Source organism: Mastigoproctus giganteus, chromosome 2 (assembly GCF_048544385.1).
Source record: "Mastigoproctus giganteus isolate SK-2022 chromosome 2, ASM4854438v1, whole genome shotgun sequence".
Classification (NCBI taxonomy): Eukaryota; Metazoa; Arthropoda; class Arachnida; order Uropygi; family Thelyphonidae; genus Mastigoproctus; species Mastigoproctus giganteus.
The window spans coordinates 201,147,932-201,171,274 of NC_143576.1; the positions used below are offsets into that span (position 1 = coordinate 201,147,932).

Consider the following 23,343-nt stretch of genomic DNA (forward strand, 5'->3'; position numbering starts at 1 on the left):
CACTGCAAAATCATGTAACAGAATATTAACACTACTAATGAAACTGGTTGTTGCTTGTAACCTGTCAGCGTACAGGACAATCTCTTACACCATCTTTGGAGGAAGCTCGAACTACAACATACCACTTCCATTTATTTTCAAATTCATTAAACATGACTGCAACAGCACCAGTTAGGGAACTTTATTGCCACACCTCATATATGTATATTATGGATGAGTTTTGATTAATGCATATTATGGCATAGGCTTGGAGATTGTGTGATCAGATGAATTGTTGAGTTGCAGTACAGGTGGATTAAGCCTGTATGGCCTCTCAATGAGGGCACTTGTAGGTGAGGAGAGGACCTCCCAGTGATGCTGCTGGGCTTCCAGGGTTACATCATTGAAATATGGTATCTGCAGTCATGCAGCACGACCCATGAAAACTTGGAAAAGGGGACCTTGGTGGGTGGGGGGGGCTAGTCCTAATACACCACTTTGGCTTTGACAAGACAGGAGTTCTCAGACCAGCTGAACTGGGATTGATCAGTGGGTTGTTCTTACTGCTAGGATAGTTGTTCAACTGCATTCCAATAAGTCTCCTTTCCCTTGGTCCTGGGCAGGGTCAAGACTTATTGGAAATGTGGGTATCATGCTCTAAGTGAACTCCATGTCCCATTCACATATCCATTATCTGCTAGTTTGCAAGTGGGCATCCTCTTGTAAGGCTCCATGGTATAACTTAAAGCTCTTTTATTCTTCTGGGAATACCTATTGCTGTAATCCCCATAAAATTCTGAATTCTTCATACTGTGTCATATCAGAGTCGAATCTTCTTCATGTCTCTGAAGAAGAGATCTGTCCTGAATTGAAAGATCAGGGTGTGACATCTGTCAAGCAAATATCTATGAGCAAGTACAGGAATTTCATTCCTACCTGAGTTCTCATCTTTACTTTCAACGTCCCATGCCTTTCAAGTTTCATCAATGCAGGCTACTTAAACAGCCCAGTAAGGATATACATTCCAAATCCACTGAGGTGTTTTAAGTGCAACAAAGTACAGCCACTCACAAACAGCCTGTTGTCAAAACCATGCCTGTGCTCGATGTGGTGCCAAAGACCATGAGAGCAAGGAATGTCCAGCTTTAAAACCAACTTGCCAAGGAGAGCACCCTGCATGTTCTCAAGCATGCCAGTGGTAAAAGGATAAAAGAAATTCAAAAACTGAAAACAGAGCTGAACATCTATCAAAAAGCCAGAAAATGCACCTACCGCATAAATAGTGGCCAGTTGTCATATGCCCAGAAAGTTTCAGGGAAGTGTACCACCAGAACACAAACCACACCCTATCAGAATCATTTACTCCTCTTGCCTGCCTTTTCTGAGTTCGCTAACTGAAAAGAGCCAATCAGCCGCCACACCTATATCCCTACCTCCCACCTCTGAAAAAAGTGAGTCAGAAGAAAATCAGTCAAAACCACTCCCATCTCAACCACAAGAATAAATGGATGTACAGAAGAAGGCAGCAGAAGACTCAGTCTGGAATATTTTGTAGAGGAAGAAATGGACAGAGGACAGAATCCATACTTCCCCAAAAAAGATAAATTCGAGGTTGAGAAAAAACAAGCCTTCAGCATTTTGGAAGTCGACCAGTGGAACTAGCAGGTGTCAGTTCTTACAATGGAACTAGCAGGTGTCAGTTCTTACAATGGAACTAGCAGGTGTCAGTTCTTACAATGGAATTGTCATGGATTCCATCAAAATGGTGATGACATCAAGGTCCTCCTGCATAAAAGCTAAAATTAATGTTAAAACCCAAAATTATTACAATCATTACAAATTATTACACAATTACATTATTACAATCCATTCATTCACATGAACTGAAATTCCTCTGCTATTGCACCTTTAAGCACACATTTTATTAGTCAGCACCATGCAGGCTTCATCTGCCTGTATAGCAACTAAACAATTCATGTGATCTCATATAATTTCCTATTCCATGTCATATTGCATTCGTCTAAAATTATGCGTAATATGAAATTTCATATGTGTATAATGAATAAATAATTTTATAAAATAATTTTATGAAGTGAGTTATGTGATTTTATAATTATATATATATTTTTTATTCTATTCTATTTTTTAAAAATTTTATTATTATTTTTTTAAATTATAGACCACCAACGACATCAGATGATTCCTTGTCAACTTCTAGAGGTTTTCAGCCCTATAGGGGAGTAGATGATATTCGCCATTCCCTCTCTCATATCTCAACATATGATCATCAAACTACTGCTTCTGTAGCTGGTTATCCGTACCATCCTGCATTCTTACCTCCCCATCATTTACCACATCCTGCATATAGGTGAGATAGTAGTATGCGTTACTATTACATTTATTGATTTAATAAAATAAAATATAGTTTGACACTTAAACATATAGCATAATCTGGAAAATCTGGATTCAAATTTGATATTCAAAAATCTGTCACATCTTAAACTTTACTTTAAAAACTGAAAAAAGAAAAAAAAAAAAAAAAAAACTTGAAAATACCTTCACAAATCTTATGCTTTATGCAGTCCTGTGGTTTCGGCAATTATAAATTATATATAACAATTAGATACAGTCATTCAGCAGAATTAAGTTTTTAATGTTTTTTTTTTTTTTTTTTCTCTTATATTGGATATCCTGTTTTGCCATTGATAAAAATTTGGCACATGGTGTAGTAGAAACACAAAGGCCCCACTCTGCAGTTGGTAGTGTTCAGTATACAGTAGACTCTTGATTTTCCGGGATAGATGGTAAAAAACAAATCCTGGATAATCAATTTCCCGGTTAATCCAAAAATACAAAAGTCCCCAACATACATAAGAGATACATTCCAGGACTTCTTACTTCATTGAGTTTAACGTAACTCGGGAATGACTAATAACATATTGCTACTATATTATTATTGACAAATCTGAATTCCGTGCGATACTTGTTAATGTTTGGCCATTTTGATACATCCTTATTATAATGATTCCTTAGAGATTTGACAGATGCACTATTTTCAAACTTTTGAATAATTTCAAGTTTTTGTTTAACTGAAAACACAGCTCTTTTGCGTTTTTTCCATCATTTTTGCAATTTCTAAACAAAAAAAAAAAAAAAAAAAATTACTATAAAAAAATTCCGACATCCCTGACATAAATAACGAAACAAAATTTGTCCTTTTGCGCTGCAACAGAACACAACAATTGACGTGCCGCACTAAAACAAACTAAACATTTGGTCTTTTTTTTTTTTTTTTGAGCGGTGGATGTGAAGACAGCGGGGATTACAACATAATAATAGGTACACTAATCTCCCAATGACGACTTATAATGCGGCTTGTCGCTTATTTACGATTTGCAAAATATCTGTTTATGCGTTCTAGTTATTACTTGAATTTTATGATTTCTGGTTGGTTTTTTTTATTATTATTTTTTTTATTTGGAGTCTTGAAGTGTCCCGGTTAATCGAGAGTCTGCTATACTTTAGTCCCAGTGTTGCCACATTTGAGGTTCTGCTCTCTCTCTCTCTCTTGTGTGTGTGTGTAAATTAACAATAATTAAGCAGAATGACAAATACCATCATTTTTGGTTATACCAAAACTGATAGTATAAAAACATATGACACAGTAGAATGTGAGAAACTAAATAAAAATCAGAAATTTCCTGAAGAAAATTGTGCCTCTGAATAATATACTAAAAGGGTCAATATAGTGAAATCACAAGGCATTTAAAAGTCAGTTAAATTTAGTTGGCACCTCCTTGAAGTCACTGTAGCTAAATCACATGAAATATTATGACAGATACCAACAACCTACCACAATGTGACCATTAAATAGAATAACAAATAAACAAATTATTTAAAAGAAGAATCAGTCCTTAAGCCCTGCCTCATTGGAAGGCAACAAAATGACTGAGGGAATTGCTTCATTTTGAACATTCCAACAAATCAGTTAAAGTCAGCAACTCCCAATCTGTAATACTCTTTGGCTTAATGACATTTATGCATCATCTAGAATCAAACTTTACGTGTGCACTTCACGTTTCATGCAGAGATTGCTCCTGTTACTGACATGCCCTGGTCTAATCAAAGCCTAAGTTGAAGGGTGCTTTTTGAATTTGCATTTACTCACTGACAGGTCTAAAGTTTTTTTTTTTTTTTTTTTTAATTTTCAAAAATTAAAAAAAATCCATACTCATGTTAAAATATATATTTTTAACATAGAGTATGGATTTTTCACAGTTGTGTTCAGAAAAGATTGAAATATAAGTGGCATAAAAAATGAATTGTTTTGAATTTTTTTTTTGTTGAGTTTTCAAATTTTTGCATATGGAGAAGAATTTGAAAATTTCCTGTGGTTGCTGACAGGTTAATTTTGTATATTGAATAATTAATTACTTAATGGCAATAGACAATATTTTTGAATTTACGAATCCTGTAGGTACCACCCTCAGTAATTTAACTTTGAAAGGTCTAAAGTTTACCATAATTTTCATGTAGATATATAAATTTATATATACAGCAATACCTCGCTTAGCATGGCTTCAAACAGCACAGGTTTCACTATAACATTGTTTTCAATTAAGTTTAAGCTGAAAATTTACTATACATATTAAAACTCATTCAATAGCCTAGACACATATATGCTGCATTGTCATAGCCTAGGTACACTTACATATATGCTGTGGTGCTAACTCTGTTGTCTCACATGCACTTGTGCCAAAAGATCCCCTCAGGCAGTCAGCGGCAACATGCAACAGTGTTTAGTATTCTTAATTCCATCTTGCCGTGATAGCCTTTCAAACTTTTCATTTCACAATTTATTTTGTACCCTTTTAAATATGATCGAAAATAAATCTGTATCTTGGCTAGAAATCACTGCCAACAACATGTGTTCTGTTTGGCAGCATGTTTCACCCCATTTTGGCAAATAATTTCACTGGTTTTAAATCGCAAGTTCAAGCAAATCTCGAGGACATTGTGAAGATCGGAAAAGACTTGGGATTCGAAACTTTGGACACTGCCAATGTATGTGGCTGCACTGAATCACATGGAAATGACTTAGATAATGGCTTGAAATTTTGCTCCTTGAAATTGACGAGCAAACTGCATATGAAGAAGAGGAAAACAATACTGAAGTGGCACCAAAAGAATTTTGGAGAAAGTTTTTCAGGGGGGGGGGGGGGGTTGCATGCCTGCGAGGCCATCATGAATGGAGATCCGAATGTTGAATGTAGCAACAAAATAAGTCAAATTTTACAAGATGGGATTCGATGCTACAAAGACTTGTATGCTGGGGAAAAGAAGAGATGACTTCAGACTTCATTACTGAAATACCAAAATAAACAATAAAGCTTTGTTTCTCATCTTTCATGATGTTACCATTTAATTAATAAAATTTTTGCAATATTTTTTATTTCAAATCCTTTTAATTGGCTATCAAGCTCAAATTGTTTATAAATTTATTATAATTTGTTTATAGACTGTTTCTCTGGTACGCATTCAATTAAACCCCATTATAATTATACCTCAATCAGCATGGTTTCACGTAACAGTTTTGGTACCAATTATCAGTGCAATGTGGGGTATTGCGGTATAGGAAGTCCTTGTTGTTAATTCATTGCCACTTGTCTATCGCATGCATACTATAGTCTAAGATAGCTTATATCAGTCATGTTGCTGTTAAATCAGTTTACTTTGTGTATTATTGAGAATTTGTCAGTTTCTTAATTTTCTAATGAAGTTTACATATAGGAATAAAGGAAGAATTTGACGTAAGTGTGACTGAAGAAGCTTTTAATGTTAGTCACGGATACTTTGATCATTTTAAATGCAATCTATTACCAAAAAACTTCACAAAGGAAAAGAAAGCCGAAAATCAGTTTTACCTTAAGTAAAAGGATGCTACAATATTTGAATATTTGCAGAAATAAACTGGTGGCTTTTTGTTTATCTGTATCTTACATTACATTAAGTTTATATTAAGGCAAAAAATAGTTTGCAACTCAAGAACACATGCTTTTTTGCTAAGGGCATATGACTGTCCTATGTGTGAGAATTTTGGCACCGTTTTAACCATTCTTCATATTTTAACTGAGTGTCCATGTTATAGACACAAACGTGTTTTATATTTTACCACTTTTAGTCATCTGGCTGAGCAGATACATACTGATTGTCAGATGTTATCTGACAATCAGTATGTATCTGCTGTTTTTACCTATTTAAAATCGCTAAACTTTTTTAATCGCATTTAACTTTTACCATTTTACTGTTATTTTTATATATCTTATACCTTTTTATATCAGTATTGTTATATCTGGACATAGTGACCTAATTCGCTAGGTCATTGATAGCTTAACTGTTTTGTTTTATATGACCTGGTTTTGGTGCACTATAGCCTTAGTTGCTAATGCACCAATAAAACTCAAACCAAATTCAGCTTATGTGGAAGAGAGGGCAAGATGTACACAAAATAATTTGCAGATTGAGCTGCCAATTATTCTTTTTAGTAAGATTTTTATACTTTTAATAAAAGTGATCTTGAAGAGATCTTTAAAAAATTTAAAAACTTAAAAGCTTTAAAAACACATGAATAAAATAATTATTTTTATTTTGTTAATTTATTTGTTGTTTATAAATGACAAGAACTTTGGTTCATGGATGGCATTTATTTATCGTGTTGTGTTACAATTGAATAAAACCAGTCTAGCGGACAAGTCCAGACAATCAACCTTGATGTCCTCTAGATTTTACAAGAGCCTTATCTTATCTTATCTTCCTTCATGGATTAGGCGATCTTCCTGTTCTGATCTCGAGGAGGTCTGCCCATCTTTTCTTTGGTCTTCCTCTGTCTCTTTTTCCTTTTGAGGGAATCTATTATCTTCCATTCTTTCTACATGTTCTTTCCATCTTTGTCTATATTCTATAATTTTTCCATTAATTGAGTAAATCTTTAATTACTTTCTAATATTTAGGTTTGGTATTTTTATCTAATTTTGTACATCCTTTAACATATCTTAAAAATTTCATTTCTGCAGCTTGTATTCTATTAATGTCTTTTTGTTTCGGTATCCATGTTTCAGAACCATAAAGAAGTGTTGGTATTGTCATTCCTTTGTAAAATTTCAATTGTGTTTCTTTCCTTGTTTTCTTAGCCAGAGTTCTTTTTATTGTTCCACATGTATTTTGAAATTTTGCCAATTTCTGGTTCATATCTTCTTCGACATCATATGTTATATCACATCCTAGATATTTAAATGTTTTACTTGTTCTAATATTTTATTGTCTATAACTATTTTTGTCCTTACTGTTTCGTTCCCTTTAAAAGCCATTGTTCTAGTTTTCATCGTTGATATTTTAACTTTATATTCTTCTGTTATTTGGTTTAATTTAAATACTGCTTTTTATAAATTATCTTCACTATCTTGAATAATTACTTGATAATCTGCAAATAACAGTGTATTAATCCTATTCTTTGTATTTAATTTCTGTATTAATAACCTGTATTAATTTCTTCTTTCCATTTACATATGTTATATATATATGTTAAACAGTATTGGTGACAAGCTACATCCCTGTCTAACTCCTTGATTTATTATACTTTCTTCTGTTAATTTATTACCTGTATCTATTACTATTTTTGTTCCTTGATATAAACTCTGTATTATTTTGTAAGATGCTTTGGGTATCCTTTATTACTCAATATGTCCCATAGTTTTCGTCTGTTTACTTGATCAAATGCTTTTTCATAATCTATAAATGCTAAATGAGTTTGTAAATTAAAATCTTTTCGTTTTTCTATTATTTGTTTTAATATAAATATATTATCTGTACTTGATCTTCATTTTCTGAATCCTGCCTGTTCTTCTATTAATATTTCATCAGAGATAATTTTAATTCTATTATTTATTATTTTGCTATACATTTTATATACTGTATTTAGTATGCTAATCCCGCTATAATTCTTTGTATCATTTCTATTTCTTTTTTTAAATATTGAAATAATTTTTGCTGTCTTCCATTCTTCTGGTATTTTATATTGTTCCCAATATTTATTAAATAAATTTAGTATCCTGTCTTTTAAAAAACTTCCTCCATACTTGATCAGTTCTGCATTTATACCATCCATTCCTACTGCTTTCCTGTTTTTTGTAGCTTTCAATGCCTTTTCCAATTCTTCCTTCGTTATCAGATCTATGTCGCTAACTGGGTCTAACTGTATCTCTTCTGTTTGATATGTTGAGTCTTTCCACAATTCTTCATAATGTTTTTTCCATTGTTCTTCGTTTATTATATTTATTATTGAAGTGTCTTTCTCTGTGCTATTCAAGTGTTTCATCATTTTATATGCCAAATTTTGTCTTCCGTGAACATCATGTTTTATTGTGCTTATAAATCTATTCCATGACTCTGCTTTAGCCTTCCTTATTATATATTTAGTTTTATTGCGTTCTTGTTTATATATACAGGGTGTCTCAAAAATATTGGTACAAACATTTAATGGAGGTAGGCAACATCTAAAGGAATGTGAATCACATAGGAACCCATAACCAGAAACATGACAGGAAAGTAGTAGCAGAGGCACAAGAAGCAGAAATGACACAAGACAGTAATTAGTGAAAAACATTTATTTGACATAATATTAACAATGGAGTACGAGATGGATGCATTTCATGATGTTACGACAGATGGTCGAAGGTTTCACCATGATATGCGATGCATGCGTGTCACCGACGCAGCATGGATTGGCGGACACGGTCAAACACACCTGGAGTTTCTTTGACAGTAGCAGCAGTGCAGGCGAATCTCACCACAAGATCCATTTCCGTCTCCACAGGCGATTCATACACGATAGATTTGAGGATCCCCCACAGAAAGAAATCAAGGCTCGATAAATCAGGTGAGCATGGGGGCCAGGTAACAGGTCCACCACGGCCAATCCATCGACGCCCAAAATGCTTGTTCAAATGGTCACAAATACACCTTCCATAATGGGCAGGCACCCTGTCATGTTGAAACCAAATGTTGTGTCTCACATTTGCTGGAACATCGTCAAGTAACCCTGGTAGAACTTGTTCAAGAAAGATCCGATATTTAGCGGAGTTCATGCGGGATGGTAACAGGTATGGGCCGACTAAGCAGTCACCGACCATACCTGCCCACACATTTATTGCAAAGCGATGTTGTGCCACATGGGGGCGCACACCGTGTGGGTTGTCGTGAGCCCACACATGAGCATTGTGCTGATTGAATAAGCCTTCCCGAGTGAAATAAGCCTCATCCGTGACCAAAACATAGGCTGGAAAATTCAAGTCTTGAACACTTTCTTTGAGAAACCATGCACAAAAGCCACATGTGCAGGATGATATTGGGGAGCAGTAACTGAACTCTTTGGAGATGAAAGGGGTGTAAAGAATCGTTGTGCCACACACGCTGTACACTGCAACGAGACGCTCCTAAGGCAGAGGCAATGGCACGTGTGCTGGTAGTAGGATTATTCTGGACGACATTCAACACACTTTCTTCCATGGCGGGAGTTTGCATCAAACGTGGTCTGCTCGCACTGCTCCTGTTACCTCTAAATGACCCATAATCGCACAAATTTTGATGCACACGCGCAAACAAACGGTGGTCCGGTACATGTCTGTCTGGGAAGCGTTCTCCATAAATTCGTTGAGTGGCTCGTTCATTGCCCTCTGCTAATCCATACACTAGGTGCATGTCTGCTATCTCACAGTTCGTATATCGATGCATGCTTTTCGTGCGGCGACTACTGCTTGAATGAGTAAACCAAAAATTTTCCCTCTCGCGAACTGATGAACAGCGCTGTGTACCGACTTGCGGTGGCGTTTCCTGGATTCACATTCCTTTAGATGTTACCTACCTCCCCTAAAAGTTTGTACCAATATTTTTGAGACACCCTGTATATATCATTCTGACTTGTCCTGTTTTGTATATATTTAAGATATTTATCTTGTTTATCTTGTACTTTTAGCTATTTCTTCATTCCATATCGGCGCCTCTGTAGCCAGGTTGGCAGGAGTAGCACATGCTTCTTGATTAGACCGGGGTTCGAGCCCGTGATCCACCAAATACGGAGGATGCGGAAAGGTCAGGGAATGACCACCGCATATCCTGGAGCAATATGGCCTTAGTTGCTAATGCTCCTAAAATCCAAAATAATAACAATAACATTCCATATCTTTTACCTCCCTCTTCTTATAGTTTTCCTGAATTGTCCTAGTGTCTATTTTGAATTATATTTTGTATATTATTCCATTCTTCTTCTATTTGTTCTCTCTCCGATGTTTTACTTATTTCGTCTTTAATCTTTTTTTCATATAAATTTTGTATACTTTCTTCTTGAAGTAGATATACTTTATAACCCAACTCCTCCTTCCCCTGTTTAATAGCTTTTCTCTTGTTCCATTTAGCTCATAACTCTATTTTTGAAGCCACTAAAAAATGATCTGAATTTATATCATATCCTCTAAACACCCTAGTATCTTGACATTGTTTTGCTAATTTTTGATTGACTATTACATAGTCTATTATTGATTGTACCTCTTGATGACTGTGTATATTTATGTATATCATAAAAAATGTATTTGTTATCTTTAAATTATTAAATGTTGCAAAATCTCTTAATTTATATCCATTTCCATTTACTTTATTTTCTCCATAAAATCCCATAATATTTTTTATTGGCTTATTCCCTACCTGAGCATTATAATCTCCCAAAATAACTACATGGTTCTTTTTTATATTCTTATCTAGTTCTTTTTGTAACTCTAAATAAAATTTATCTGTGTACAAGAGCCTATTTTTGTATATTCCATTAAAAAAAAAGTTGTTGGTGCTGCAGCCATTGGTGTTCCCAAGGCATTCTTTCTGATTCTTTGGTTAGACAACATTCACTGTTCAATGAGACTTATTTTGCATGGTTACCTAATTCTGTAACCATTGGATGCATGGGGACTTTCTTTGAGCAGTGTAATTGGAGAGGTAGAGAAAGTTCATTTACAAATTACATCCCTGGAGACAATAGAGAAAAGAAGAAATAAATTTGACAGTGCTTTAAAAAATAATTCCTGATTTCATATTTTAAGGAAAATAAATGGCTTTAATGAAAATAAACATAAACTTCCATTTAAGTGGAAGCTTCAAGGAATCACATTTTTAAATTTATCCCATCACTTCCACTGATGCAGATTGACCATTTCTGCTATTAAAATGATTTGATGATAAACACCACAGATTTACAACAGACCATATTGGTGAATGAATTGTTGTTTTCTGTAACAAACATTATTCCACATGCGAGTTGTGAAATGATCCTTATTTTAAAACTTTTCATTAATAGCTTTGTTAATCTTAAATACTGAATACAAATAAATTGAGTCAATTAATTGTGATTACGCTGGAATACCTTTAAAAATATTATTACATATAATAGCATTTTGGTGTATAATTTGATATACATATTTTACAGCATATTTTTCACAATTTTAGTGAATATTATCCAATGTCTGCTCATCACAAAAATGACTATTTCAAATTCTGCTTTATTGAATAGGATTTTATTAGAAATTAATCTTATGAAAATCCTGTGTAAATGAATGTCTTCATTCATATATATGTAATTTTAATTATAATACCAATTTTTATAGGTTGGATGACCCTGTATATCTGGAACATTACAGTATACTCCGCCCTCCTATGATACACCTTCCTTCCCCTACTGGCATGTTGCCCCATCCTAGTGTGCCTTTCTATCCTGGAAGCCGCTATCCCCCTGAATTGTTAACCCAACCTTTGGGGCTAACTTCCCCTAGTAATGCTGCCACTTTTAACACAGACAGGTAAGAGAAAACATATATATTGGTAACAATTTTAATAGATTAATTTAGTTTATGTTTATGCCCTCATATCTCCCTTTCTGCCTTTTGGATTTTAGTTATCTTTTCTAAATTTTCAGTTTTCTCTGTCACTGATTTATTTTTAAAAGAAACATTTTTGTTTGTTTTTTTCTTGTCTTCCTCTGAACTTAGAAGGTTGAAAAGTTTCTTATATAAAATGGATGGATGAAAAAAACTGGCTTTTTTCATTATAATCTATTTATTGGATGAAACTTAGAAAGAAACTCTTATATGCTTATCACCGTGTGTGTGTTTGTTTATTTTTTTTTATAGCAAATGTTTCTGACATTGCTTGATCTTCATCTGTTTACTGTGATGTTAATTTTCATCTGCGATGAATATGGTAAAGTTACAACTTTCATTTATCTTGCTAAAAAATATAACAGACTGCTTTACAATCATCATAGGATCACTTATTTGTTATGTTCTCATTCACGTGAAGTATTAGCAATTGTCTGCAATAAATATTCAAATGTTACGTACAGTAAAATCCCCATGATAACAAATGGCATTTTAATGAAAATCTTTCTAGGTCCCAGATGACCTGAAGAAATTAGTGCTTTGCAAACCTTGTTTGAACAAATTAGCTCTAACAAAAACTTTAGTACAGCAAATTATTTTCAAAATGCACCTATGCAGGAACAATAAATGTTAGTTTGGTTTTGTGAGTCATCTGAAACTCATTTCTTAGAGCACCCCATGTTGCAAATATGGTTAAAGATTTGAGAATTTCGGTGCTTTGGTTACTCAGGTCATAGTGTACCAGTTATTTTGGTATATAGTTCATATAGTTTTCTTGTGTATCACATGTACATGTGTGTTCAAGGGGCAATTTGTATGATGTGTGGACTAAAATAAAAAATGGAATAAGTTTTGAAAAAAACAAATGTTATTCCTTTTGCCTGAGATTGGCTAACTACAGGCCCAGTTGTTAAGGCCTTTAAGAATTTCTCCTTAAGTATCTGATCGGATTTCAATCTCATCAGAGATTCTATCACCTCTCTAAATGAGTAACAAGTGGTGAAACCATTATACTGGTTCACCATGAAGATACTGCTAAATGATGGAATAAAGAAATACACAGTATCCAGTATTTGCTTGGAGAAAGTTCTGAAAGGCATGCCAAAAGAATTGTTATATTCTGTTTTCCTTATGCCTGAATGATCATGCTTGCATCCAGTGTTTCCTTTCTCTTCTCCAGTGGTACAGCACACTAGCACCTTTTCATTAAAAAAAAAAAAAATGTATATAACATAAACTCTTACTTAGTTTGATGTAGTTAAGTTCAAGATTGAGTGATAGTTTAATTTTTAAACCTAGTCAGACTAATGCTGTTGCCACGTAAGGGGATGGACAATAAGTTTCCACTATTTTTGTGTGTGTTGTTTTATACGACCTGATATTTGGTGCATAATAGCCTCTGCTACTGCTGAGTTGTGGAGGTAGGGGGGAAGTAAAACCAAACCATTACACAATAATTCCCAACCACCACCCAGGTGTGAACCAATCTAAGCAGGGGTCGAGATGTGGCGCTCGCACCACACGGAGGAATGCTGCCCCTCTGTGTTACCAGGCAGTACTAGGTGGTAGATGACTCTCATCAACTGGTGCAATACCACCACTTTGCTTATTTGGAGGCTTGAAGTTTAGTCTCCAGAGCTGTTCTGGCTAACTTTTCCCCATCTCTTCAATCATGCAGTATGACTGATGTCTTTTGAGGTTATGATAAACACCATGACAAGTACAAACTTCCTTACATTTCAAGGGTACAGCTCTAAAATGGTGTTTGCAGGCCGCTAGTTAGTACACCAGACTGAACCTACTGGTAACTCTCTAGGAAGCTTCCGGATCAGCTAATGTATAATCTTGCTACCTCTACTCTGCCAGACACTGAGTAGTGTGTATGCGGGGGGCATTGTCAAGGCCACATTATATCAAGGATCTGGGTATATTCTTACCCTGTGTATGTGTATGCCATATCCAAAAATTTCTCTACTTCATACAGCATGTCCCACCCCACCACCTTTTCTTACTATTGAATACACCATGAATTCACAAACTAATATAGCAAACTTATCTACGAAAAGATCTAAACCTCCCAAACACTTCCTAGTTCATTTCGCCAATATACGTGGTCTCAGTTCTAATCTCAATGATGTCCATTTCCACTTGCAGTCTGCCAAACCCCATGTACTTTTTCTGGCAGAATCTCATTAATCGGTTGATTCAAGCACTGCTCATCTCGGTTGCCCAAATTATTTGCTGTATGATTCCTTATGCCTCAAAGGTGGTACTTGTGCATGTGTCCATTCTGACATTCTCTGTCAGAGACTTGGTAATTTGGAATCTCCTCTTTTCGATCTTCTCTGGCTTAAAATTTCTCTCCCTCATTCTGTCAAATTCAGCTGTTGTCTCTACAGTTCTCCAAACTCCATTAATCATTTGGAGCTCTTTGACTTCTTCTCTTTGCAACTTGACTTTCTCCAGTCCAACTTTCCTAACAGTGAGGTAATTTTTCTTGGTGATTTTAATGTTCACAACTCCAGCTGGCTTCTGTTTTCTAGTCACAAAGACCCAACAGGTAGATATGCTGAGGCTTTTGCAATTACTAATGACCTCGCACAGATTGTTCATTTACCTACAAGAATACCAGACAATCCTAACCATACAGCCAACACACTTGATCCTTTTCTTACAAACAACCCTTCTAAGTACACGGTCAAAGTGAGTGTTCCATTAGGCACCTCGGATCACAACTTGGTGATTTCTCTTCTCCAATGGAGCCTTTATCTCATGGCTATTCCAAACCTCATGTTGTTTGGGATTACAAGAATGCAAAATGGGATGACCTACGAGATTTCTTTTCCTTGGTCAGATTACTGTTTCAAAACTTCTGATGTCAACATTTGCTCAGATCGCGTCAGTGAAATTATTCTTGTAGGAATGGAATTCATTCTACTTTAAAATCTCGTTCTTTATCTAAACCTTGGTTTTCCAATAAATGTACTAAGGCTGTTCAAGAGAAGTTGCATATCGTAATTGGCTTGTTTCCAATTCTTCAATTTCATTTTCTGCCTACACCAAAGCTCGCAACAATTGTAAAGCAGTTATTAATCAGTCCAAACTAGGTTTTGAACAGGCTAAGAGCAGAAAACTTGCTTCTTGCCCGAATGGTAGCTGAAAATTCTGGTCTCTCTGGTCTCTGGCCCTAACCTTTGCCCATCTCTATCAAAACCAGATGGTTCTGTTGTCACTTCAGCCAAGGATAAAAATGACCTGCTAGCATCCCATTTTTCTTCCAACTGATATATTAATGATCTTGGTAAAACACCTCCCACCATTCCCAACATGCTCCATTTAATGCCTCCTGTGGTCTTCCATCAAAAGGATGTCAGAAGGATATTGACAAATCTTGATGCTAAGACAGCTTGAGATCCTGATGATATTTCTCTACTTGTTCTCAAAATCTGTGTTCCTGAACTTACTCCTGTTCTTTGCAGTCTTTTTTTACTTTCTTATTCCAAAAGTGTTTTTTCCTTCTGCTTGGAAATTTGCTCATATCCAGCCAGTTCCTAAAAAGAGCGACAAATCCCTCCCATCCAATTATCATCACATTGCAATCACCACTACTCTACAAAACCTTCCATCTGATCAACGATTGCCAGTATGGATTCCGTCAATGCCATACCACTGGTGATATTCTGGGTTATATTACCCATCTTTGGACAAATTCAATGGAAAAGTTTGAAACTCAAGCAGTTGCTCTTGACATTTCAAAGGCAAGGCTTTGAAAATGTCAACAGTTAATAACTGTTGAGCTTCACAAACATAAAACTGCATATAGAGGAGAATGTATCATATTACAGGATGTTTTATTAGTTTTGCCACTACTAGTAGCTCCCGATAACCCACTAATGAGGCTATGACTACTTCTGAGTTTGATACACCTGTTTTAAATTCATATAAAACTAATATGGGGATTAGTTGCACATCCACTGAAATTGTTAGATACCTGAAATAAGTTGCAAGATTCAAGAAGGTCAGATTTTGAATTTGATTCATGTGTAGTAATTCTCTATTATTAGTATTTTTTTTTTAAATACTAATAATAGAGACATGAAATGAAATTTTTGCTTTGATCTTTTATAGGTTAAAATTGGAAGAGGAACGGCATAGGGAAAGAGAAGCTGCTGCAGAACGTGAACAAATAAGAGAAAGGGAGCAAAGGGAGAAAATCAATGAAGAACATTCTAGCCGGAGTGAACACGGTCAAATTGTGTCTAGCCCATTACCATTAACAAAGAGACCAGAATCTCCAGGTAAATCAAAGTTTTTGCTGTTGCACTGCATTAGGTTCATATACATACAGATAACAGCTTCTTTGCTTATTATTAATATCATCATGTCATTAGTTGCTTCTGGTATATTTTAATTAACTGTACAGATTTTTAATTAAAAGATGCAGTGATACAAAATGCCTTTCAGCACTTTTGACCTTGGGTTTTAAGCAATTCCTTAGCAACTTCTTTTGAGTTCTCCAAACAGAAAACAAATATTTTTTGGTTAGATATCATTACTATTTCTAATTTCTATAAGTAGCTCTGTATTTAGCAAAGAATAAAGTCAGAAATGGAACTTTATTTTTATACACTACTAATTCAGCTAATCTTAACTACTGCTTTGTTACTTTGGTGATACTGCACCTGCCTTTGCATGGCTGAGCCAGTAACCTTTGTGGCAAAGCAAGCCCTGATGGTGAAAAGAATCAAAAAGGAATCAAGAAAGTTATTTGTCATTTGAGCTTCAAGGCATATTTTTCTCAGAATACAAACCCCGCTATTCGCGGAGGTTACTTTCCTGAGAAATGCCGCGAATACCAAAAACACGAATACTGAGTTATGGCTCCCATAGTAATAAAGGGGTTCCGTTCCAAAGTATGAATTATATAAGAAAAACTAGCCTTAAATTTTGTCTATGTATGTATTATATGTACCTTCATAATATGACTATGTACATAGACAGTACATAGTGAAAATCGGCCTTGTAATTGCATAAAAGTATCGGTAAAGGTATCAAATCCACATGTTACAAGTTGCAGCTCCGTTGAACGAGAAGTTTATTAGCCATATTTAGCCGCTTTATTGACCAATTGTTACATCAAACTATTTTCTATAAGTAGCTTGTAGACCCAGTCAGGATCCTTAGTTTATTCTGAATTGAGACAGCGAGATTTGGAAGTTAATTAATACTTAAATGTCCGTAGATTTACCGTTCATAACTTGCTGCCATTGTTATACGACACAAAGTTATATCCCGAACTAGATAGCTTAAGCTTAGTACAGTACAGTATATAATATAATATTGTCAATTAATCAGTAAAATCTATTAATTTTGTTAAACTTCGTTGTCAATTAAATTTTACTTTTAACTAAATACATATAACGACTTAGATTACAAACGTAACATAATTAATTAATACATAACTTGATACGGAAGTTATATAAATGGAACTTGTAGATAATACTTGATACTGAAATATATATATAGCGTTATAACTGTGTTGGGATACAAGTTTAGGGTTATAATTTTGTACTGAAATTGAAATTTTATTGAAATTAAATCGAAATCATGACTCAGACCAGAGCAGCAAAGCAAAAGGCTCAAGCAAATGGGAGTGCTGTGGCTCAGGGGAGAACTGAGGGGGACAGTTGTCCTCTGAATCACAGCCTTTTAAAATGCACTGCTTGCATGATGTTTGTGGACAATCGGGTACGGGACATGATATTGCCACGGGGGGATGTCTTTGTGTGCGCTCGATGCAAGGAGTGTAACGAAATCAGGCGACAACTCAGCATTGTTATGGGCCTATATGAGAGCTTGAAGGACAGGGTGGATGCCCTCGAAGGATCTAAATTGAGAGGCCCATCAAGCTCTCAGCTGCCAACATCAACGCCAGAGCTTGCACTTGTTCATCACGCAACACCGCGGTAACCCTCAAGGCAGAATGCGCTGGTCCCACAGGAACTAGTAGTTGTTGGTGACTCTATTGTCAGGAAAACGGGGAACATGCTTTGTAAAATGATAGGTGGAACAGGACCAGGGTATGTCTGCCAGGGGCAAAGGTTGATGATGTTGTAGAGCGGATATCATCTTTTAAGGGCATAAAAGGTGATATTGTTGTATACGCTGGCACTAATGATATTAAGAGTAGGAGACCTGCAGAATTACTTAACATGTACAGGTCACTGTTGAAAAAAAGCCATGAATTAGGATTGAATTTGAAAGTGTCTGCAATTCTGCCCAGACACGATAGGAGGGAGTATATGATGAGAGCCTTGTCGATCACTTTGGCCCTGGAAGGATTGTGCAAGGCTCAGGGGAAGAATTTTTTTCATCCTGGTCTGTACTTGTTAACAGGAGAGACTGCTTCTACAGGGATGGGATACACTTAAATAGAAAGGGTGCAAGAATATTTCCTTATGCTTTCGAGGCAGTGTTAGGTGGGTCTGAAAACTGCTAGCTTGGGGACTAATAGATTAACAGTAGCAACTTGCAGTGGTGAAAGTGATTCTTGCACTGCTTCTATTGGAATGAGCAGAAGCCTGGAAAACAAGATGCAGGATATTTCAGAGACTGCTGGGAGTCAGTGCTGTACAAGTAAACACATGGGTTGTGTTAGGGTAGCTAAGAAAAAGAACAGGTGCATGTATACTTGTGTGTACACCAATGCTAGGAGTTTAGTAAATAAATTTGATGAATTTGAGGTATTGCTCAAAGCATCAAAGGCATATATTGTTGGCATTATCAGAGACGTGGTGTCACACAGATATAAGGAATGCAGAACTGGAATTTGGGGAGTACAATGTGTACAGAAAGGATACACAGGATAGGAAGGGAAGAGGGGTTATGCTATTAGTTAAGAAACACATAAAATCGAAGGAAGTGAAGCCAGTCGACATCGCTGGACAGTGCAATGTCAAGTCAGTTTGGTGTGACATAAGCATTGGGAGATCAAAATTGAGAGTAGGAGTGTGCTATAGGCCTAATGACTCTGATGAGTATAATAAGAAACTGTACATGGAAATAGAGTGGGCCAGTAAATCAGAGAGTCTTATAATGGGGAATTTTAATTTCCCAGATATTGAGTGGAATTTGTGGGTTGGTCACTCACACACTAGCAAGGCTTTTGTGGATTTATTGGATGATTGTTTTCTACATCAGCATGTTCGGGAGGGAATTAGAGGGTTGTTGTTGTTTGGTTTTTAGGAGCATTAGCAACTAAGGCCATATTGCTCCGGGAATATGCGGTGGTCATTCCTTTGACCTTTCCGCATCCTCCGTATTTGGTGGTGACGGGCTCGAAACCCGGTCTAATCAAGGAGCGTGTGCTACGCACTGCTGCTCTTCCCACCTGGCTACAGAGACGCCTTTGGAATTAGAGGGAGTAATACTCTTGATTTGATTATCAGTAGTGATTCTGTATGCATTAAGAATCTGCAGATAAAGGAACCACTAGGTGGCAGTGATCACAGTGTGCTGAAGTGGGATTTAACCAAAGAGGAAGAGGTAACTACCATCTGGGATAAAGGGAAGGGTTTTTTGCTCTCATGAAGGCGACTACGATGGTCTGAGACAGTATTTAAATTCTATACAGCGGGACCAACTGATGATGGTGCCAACAGAAAATTCAAAATGGGAAGCATTCAAAGGACTTATCTTGGAAGCTACTAGGCTTTATATACCAACTAAGAAATATTGTTCAAGGTTTAGGCCTAAATGGATGTCAGATGAACTAATGAGACATATGGCAGAGAAGAAAAATGGGATACATATAAATTAACATGTGACACAGAAGCCTATGATAGATATAAGTTGATCTGTAACCAAGTTACAAAGGAGGTTAGGCAGGCGAAGGCAGATTATGAGAAATCTTTGGCAAAGGATGCAAAGAAAAACAGCAAAGAGTTCTTTACTTATGTAAACTCTAGAAGGAAGTGGATGAATCAGATTGGTCCACTTGATACCGATGGTTCAACTGTTGATGATCCTGCTCAGGTAGCTAACAAACTAAATGAATATTTTGCATCGACATTCACACATGAGGAGTTATTCAGCAAGGTGAATGCCAGAGGTGTATTCAACTCTGGCAGTAAGCTAGATAATCTTGTAATAACTAAGAGTAAAGTGGAGGAGAAATTGTTCAAGAAAAACACAAGAAAGGCACCTGGGGTGAATGGGATCTATCCAGTTATATTAAAGGAGGCAGCAAAGGAAGTAAGCAAACCCTTAGCCATAATTATGAGAGCTTCCTTGGACGCAGGGGAAGTACCCATAGACTGGAGATGTGCAAATGTGACCCCAATTCACAAAAGGAGGATCAAAGGCTGACACAAGTAATTATAGAACTGTGATTTTAACCTCTGTTCCAGGAAAATTAATTGAGGCACTGGTTAAAGAAGCACTGCAGGATCATCTAGACAAGACTTCAGTTATAGCTCGGACACATCATGGTTTTTTTAAGGGAAAGTCTTGCCTGACCAATTTGATTGGATACTATGATGCAGTCACAAAAGAACTGGATGCAGGGAATAACTTTGATATTATTTACTTGGATCTTAGAAAGACTTTTGAAACTGTTGCACATGGAAGACTGCTGCACAAATTGGAGCAGTGTGGCATTGGAGGCCAATTGCTGCTATGGATAAAGGGATGGTTGAGGGGGAGAAGACAGAAAGTGGTAATCAATGAACACTGCTCATCATGGACTAATGTTATTAGTGGAGTCCCTCAGGGTTCAGTGTTAGGTCCATTATTGTTTTCTGTATTTATAAATAATATTGATGATGGTATATCAAGCTTAATGTCCAAGTTTGCAGATGTTACAAAGGTTGGCAGGGTTGTTAAGGACACTACTGACGCTATGCTGCTGCAACAGGATCTGGAAAGGTTGAGCAGATGGGCTGAGAGGTGGCAAATGAAGTTTAACATTGACAAATGTAAAGTACTACATATGGGAAACAGCAACCCCAGAGCAACATATGAACTCTGTGGTACTGCACTGACAGTGGTAGAGAATGAAAAGGACCTGGGTGTAATTGTGCAGGCAGATATGAAGTTCTCTGAGCAGTGCAGATGTGCTGCAAGAGTGGCTCATGGTGTCTTGTCAATGATATACAGGAACTTTTCTAGGAGGGATAAGGAGGTGATTATTCCCTTGTATAAGGCAATGGTCAGGCCACACCTTGAACACTGCATGCAGGTCTAGATTCCTCATTTCAAGAAGGATGTAGAGCTGCTGGAACGAGTACAGAGAAAGGCAACAAGATTATTGAATGGAACAAAGGGTTGCTCTTACGAAGAAAGGCTTAAGTTTTGTAAATTACAGTGTCTGGAGACTAAGCATCAGCGAGTTGATTTGATAGAGGTTGTATAAAGCCTTGAATGGTTTGAGCATGCTCAATGCTGGGATTCTTCCTCTTGCTCAGAATAATCGCCTGTGAGGGCATAAATTCAAATTGAGGAAAGACAGATTTAGGATAGATGTGCGGAAATTTGCCTTTAGCCTGTGGATAGTTGGTTGGTGGAACAGACTTCCGTCCCCTGTTGGGGAAGTTGATAGTTTAAATAAATTTAAGGCTCATCTGGACTGGTATTTCGAACGAACAGAGGAGTGAAGTGGAAGTGTTTTTTTTTTTTTTTTTTTTTTTTTGGCTGATGCTGCATAAGCTTGCTTTCTTGCATCATATGCCTCTACTAATGCTAATGCTAAAGTGCAAAATAACTATGAAAGGGCGCAGAATCACTCTTCTACTCACATAAGTGGTTGTGTGGTAATCATGTCATGCAATGACTTGTTATTTTCCATATTAGTTGAATTGGTAGGGCATATTTAAACTTTTTGAGGGTGGTCTAGATTACTGTCTGAAACACTTCATCCGTAGATCTCAGAATTTCTTGTGATGTAATAACTAAAAAATGTATTGTGATCACTGAAGGGTATTGGTCATAAGAATTTAGTCATAAGAATTCTGCTGTATATTCATTTGTAAAATAACACATTGGTTGTTTTGGCAGTTTCAGTATTACTAATGTATTTAATGCTTATTTAAATTCATAGCTCCAGTGGGTCGGCTTGGCTCAATCACACAAGGAATTCCTAGAGATTTGGTTATCAGGAAGCCCACTCCACCAGTGTCATCTTCAGCAGGTCCATTAAATTTAGCAACTCATTCAGCTCCTAGTCAAAGTCATCATAAAATATCTGATCACATGGCAGGCCTCTGGTTTTCTAGGCAACAGACTCATCCCAATGGACTGAATCAAGAGCACTTTGTACATAGAGATCAAGAGGAAGGAATTGGATATAGGCATCCACTCATGATGCATCAGGTAAATTAGAAAGTGTTTATATGAAAATAAAATTTGTGATTATTAGTAGTTGTAAATTTATCTTTTAGTAATACATCCATGTTTAGACTTTGCTTAGTATGAATTATTTAATTTAATCCATTGTGGACTACATGTGGAAAGAGAAGTTAACACATGTTGTCCTTGGTCTGTGTGCCTAGCTTGACTATAACCAGATGTTATCCCATGAACAAAGGTTGTGCAGATGAAAGATTCAACCTTGAGTTAAAAAGAGTAAACCTGTTTTTGCAGAAACCATACTGATGGTCAGTTAGAAGGTTTTATGAATCTAGAATCCTGGTGAATCTTGCAATGCCATCCTTTCAAAGATTTTGCTCAAATAGCTTGAAAGTGACATTGGCCTGTAGTATTACACTATATATATATATATATATATATATATATATATATGAGAGAGAGAGAGAGAGATTCCTTGCCCCGTTTTAGTATGGCACAAATAAAAGAATAGTGCTGAGAGTGGGGGGGGGGGGATAGGTGTCTGAAAAAAATCTGGTTTTAAAAAGTCAACAAGGTGTGTTGGTCTGTTTAATCATGTTGTAATGGATATATTCTGGTCCTTCTGCATTAAATGGTTGGTTGTACGGAAGAGAAAAACTTGTTGAGAAGTTCACTTGCACTTTTCTGCATATGCTTCGATGTGTTGAAAGGAAGACATGTACAATGTAGTGGAAGACACTAGAGAATGAGTATGAGAGATATTTGAAATTTCAGTAAGAGAGGTCAGATCATGTCCATTCCAACAAATTATGGGAGAAAGAGATGATAGGAATTTCCTGTTTGATACTTGTTTTTTTTTTTCTACAGATGATTTGAGGTTTGGTATTTTTTGTAATAGTTGGGACAAGGACAATCAGAGTCGCATGTGGCTCTCTGCCTGTGATGTCAAGGTTTGTCTTTAAGTTTTTTGTACACAATTTAGTTGGTAAACATGAACTTGAAAATGGTTATAAGTACAGTTTTTCTTTAATTTGGCATTGGCACA

General features: G+C 36.1%; 1 protein-coding gene across 2 annotated transcripts in view; it reads left to right on the top strand.

Moving 5' to 3' along the window:
* The window catches only part of LOC150089910 (genetic suppressor element 1-like), a 488,677-nt gene that overhangs the window by 375,309 nt on the left and 90,025 nt on the right, over positions 1 to 23,343 (top strand). For both annotated transcript variants that reach the window (XM_090389701.1, XM_090389702.1), the window contains exons 6-9: positions 2,159 to 2,347; positions 11,685 to 11,876; positions 16,083 to 16,252; positions 22,051 to 22,322. In XM_090389701.1, the coding sequence (XP_090245827.1) occupies positions 2,159 to 2,347; positions 11,685 to 11,876; positions 16,083 to 16,252; positions 22,051 to 22,322 (823 nt within the window). The remainder of the gene's footprint in view (positions 1 to 2,158; positions 2,348 to 11,684; positions 11,877 to 16,082; positions 16,253 to 22,050; positions 22,323 to 23,343) is intronic.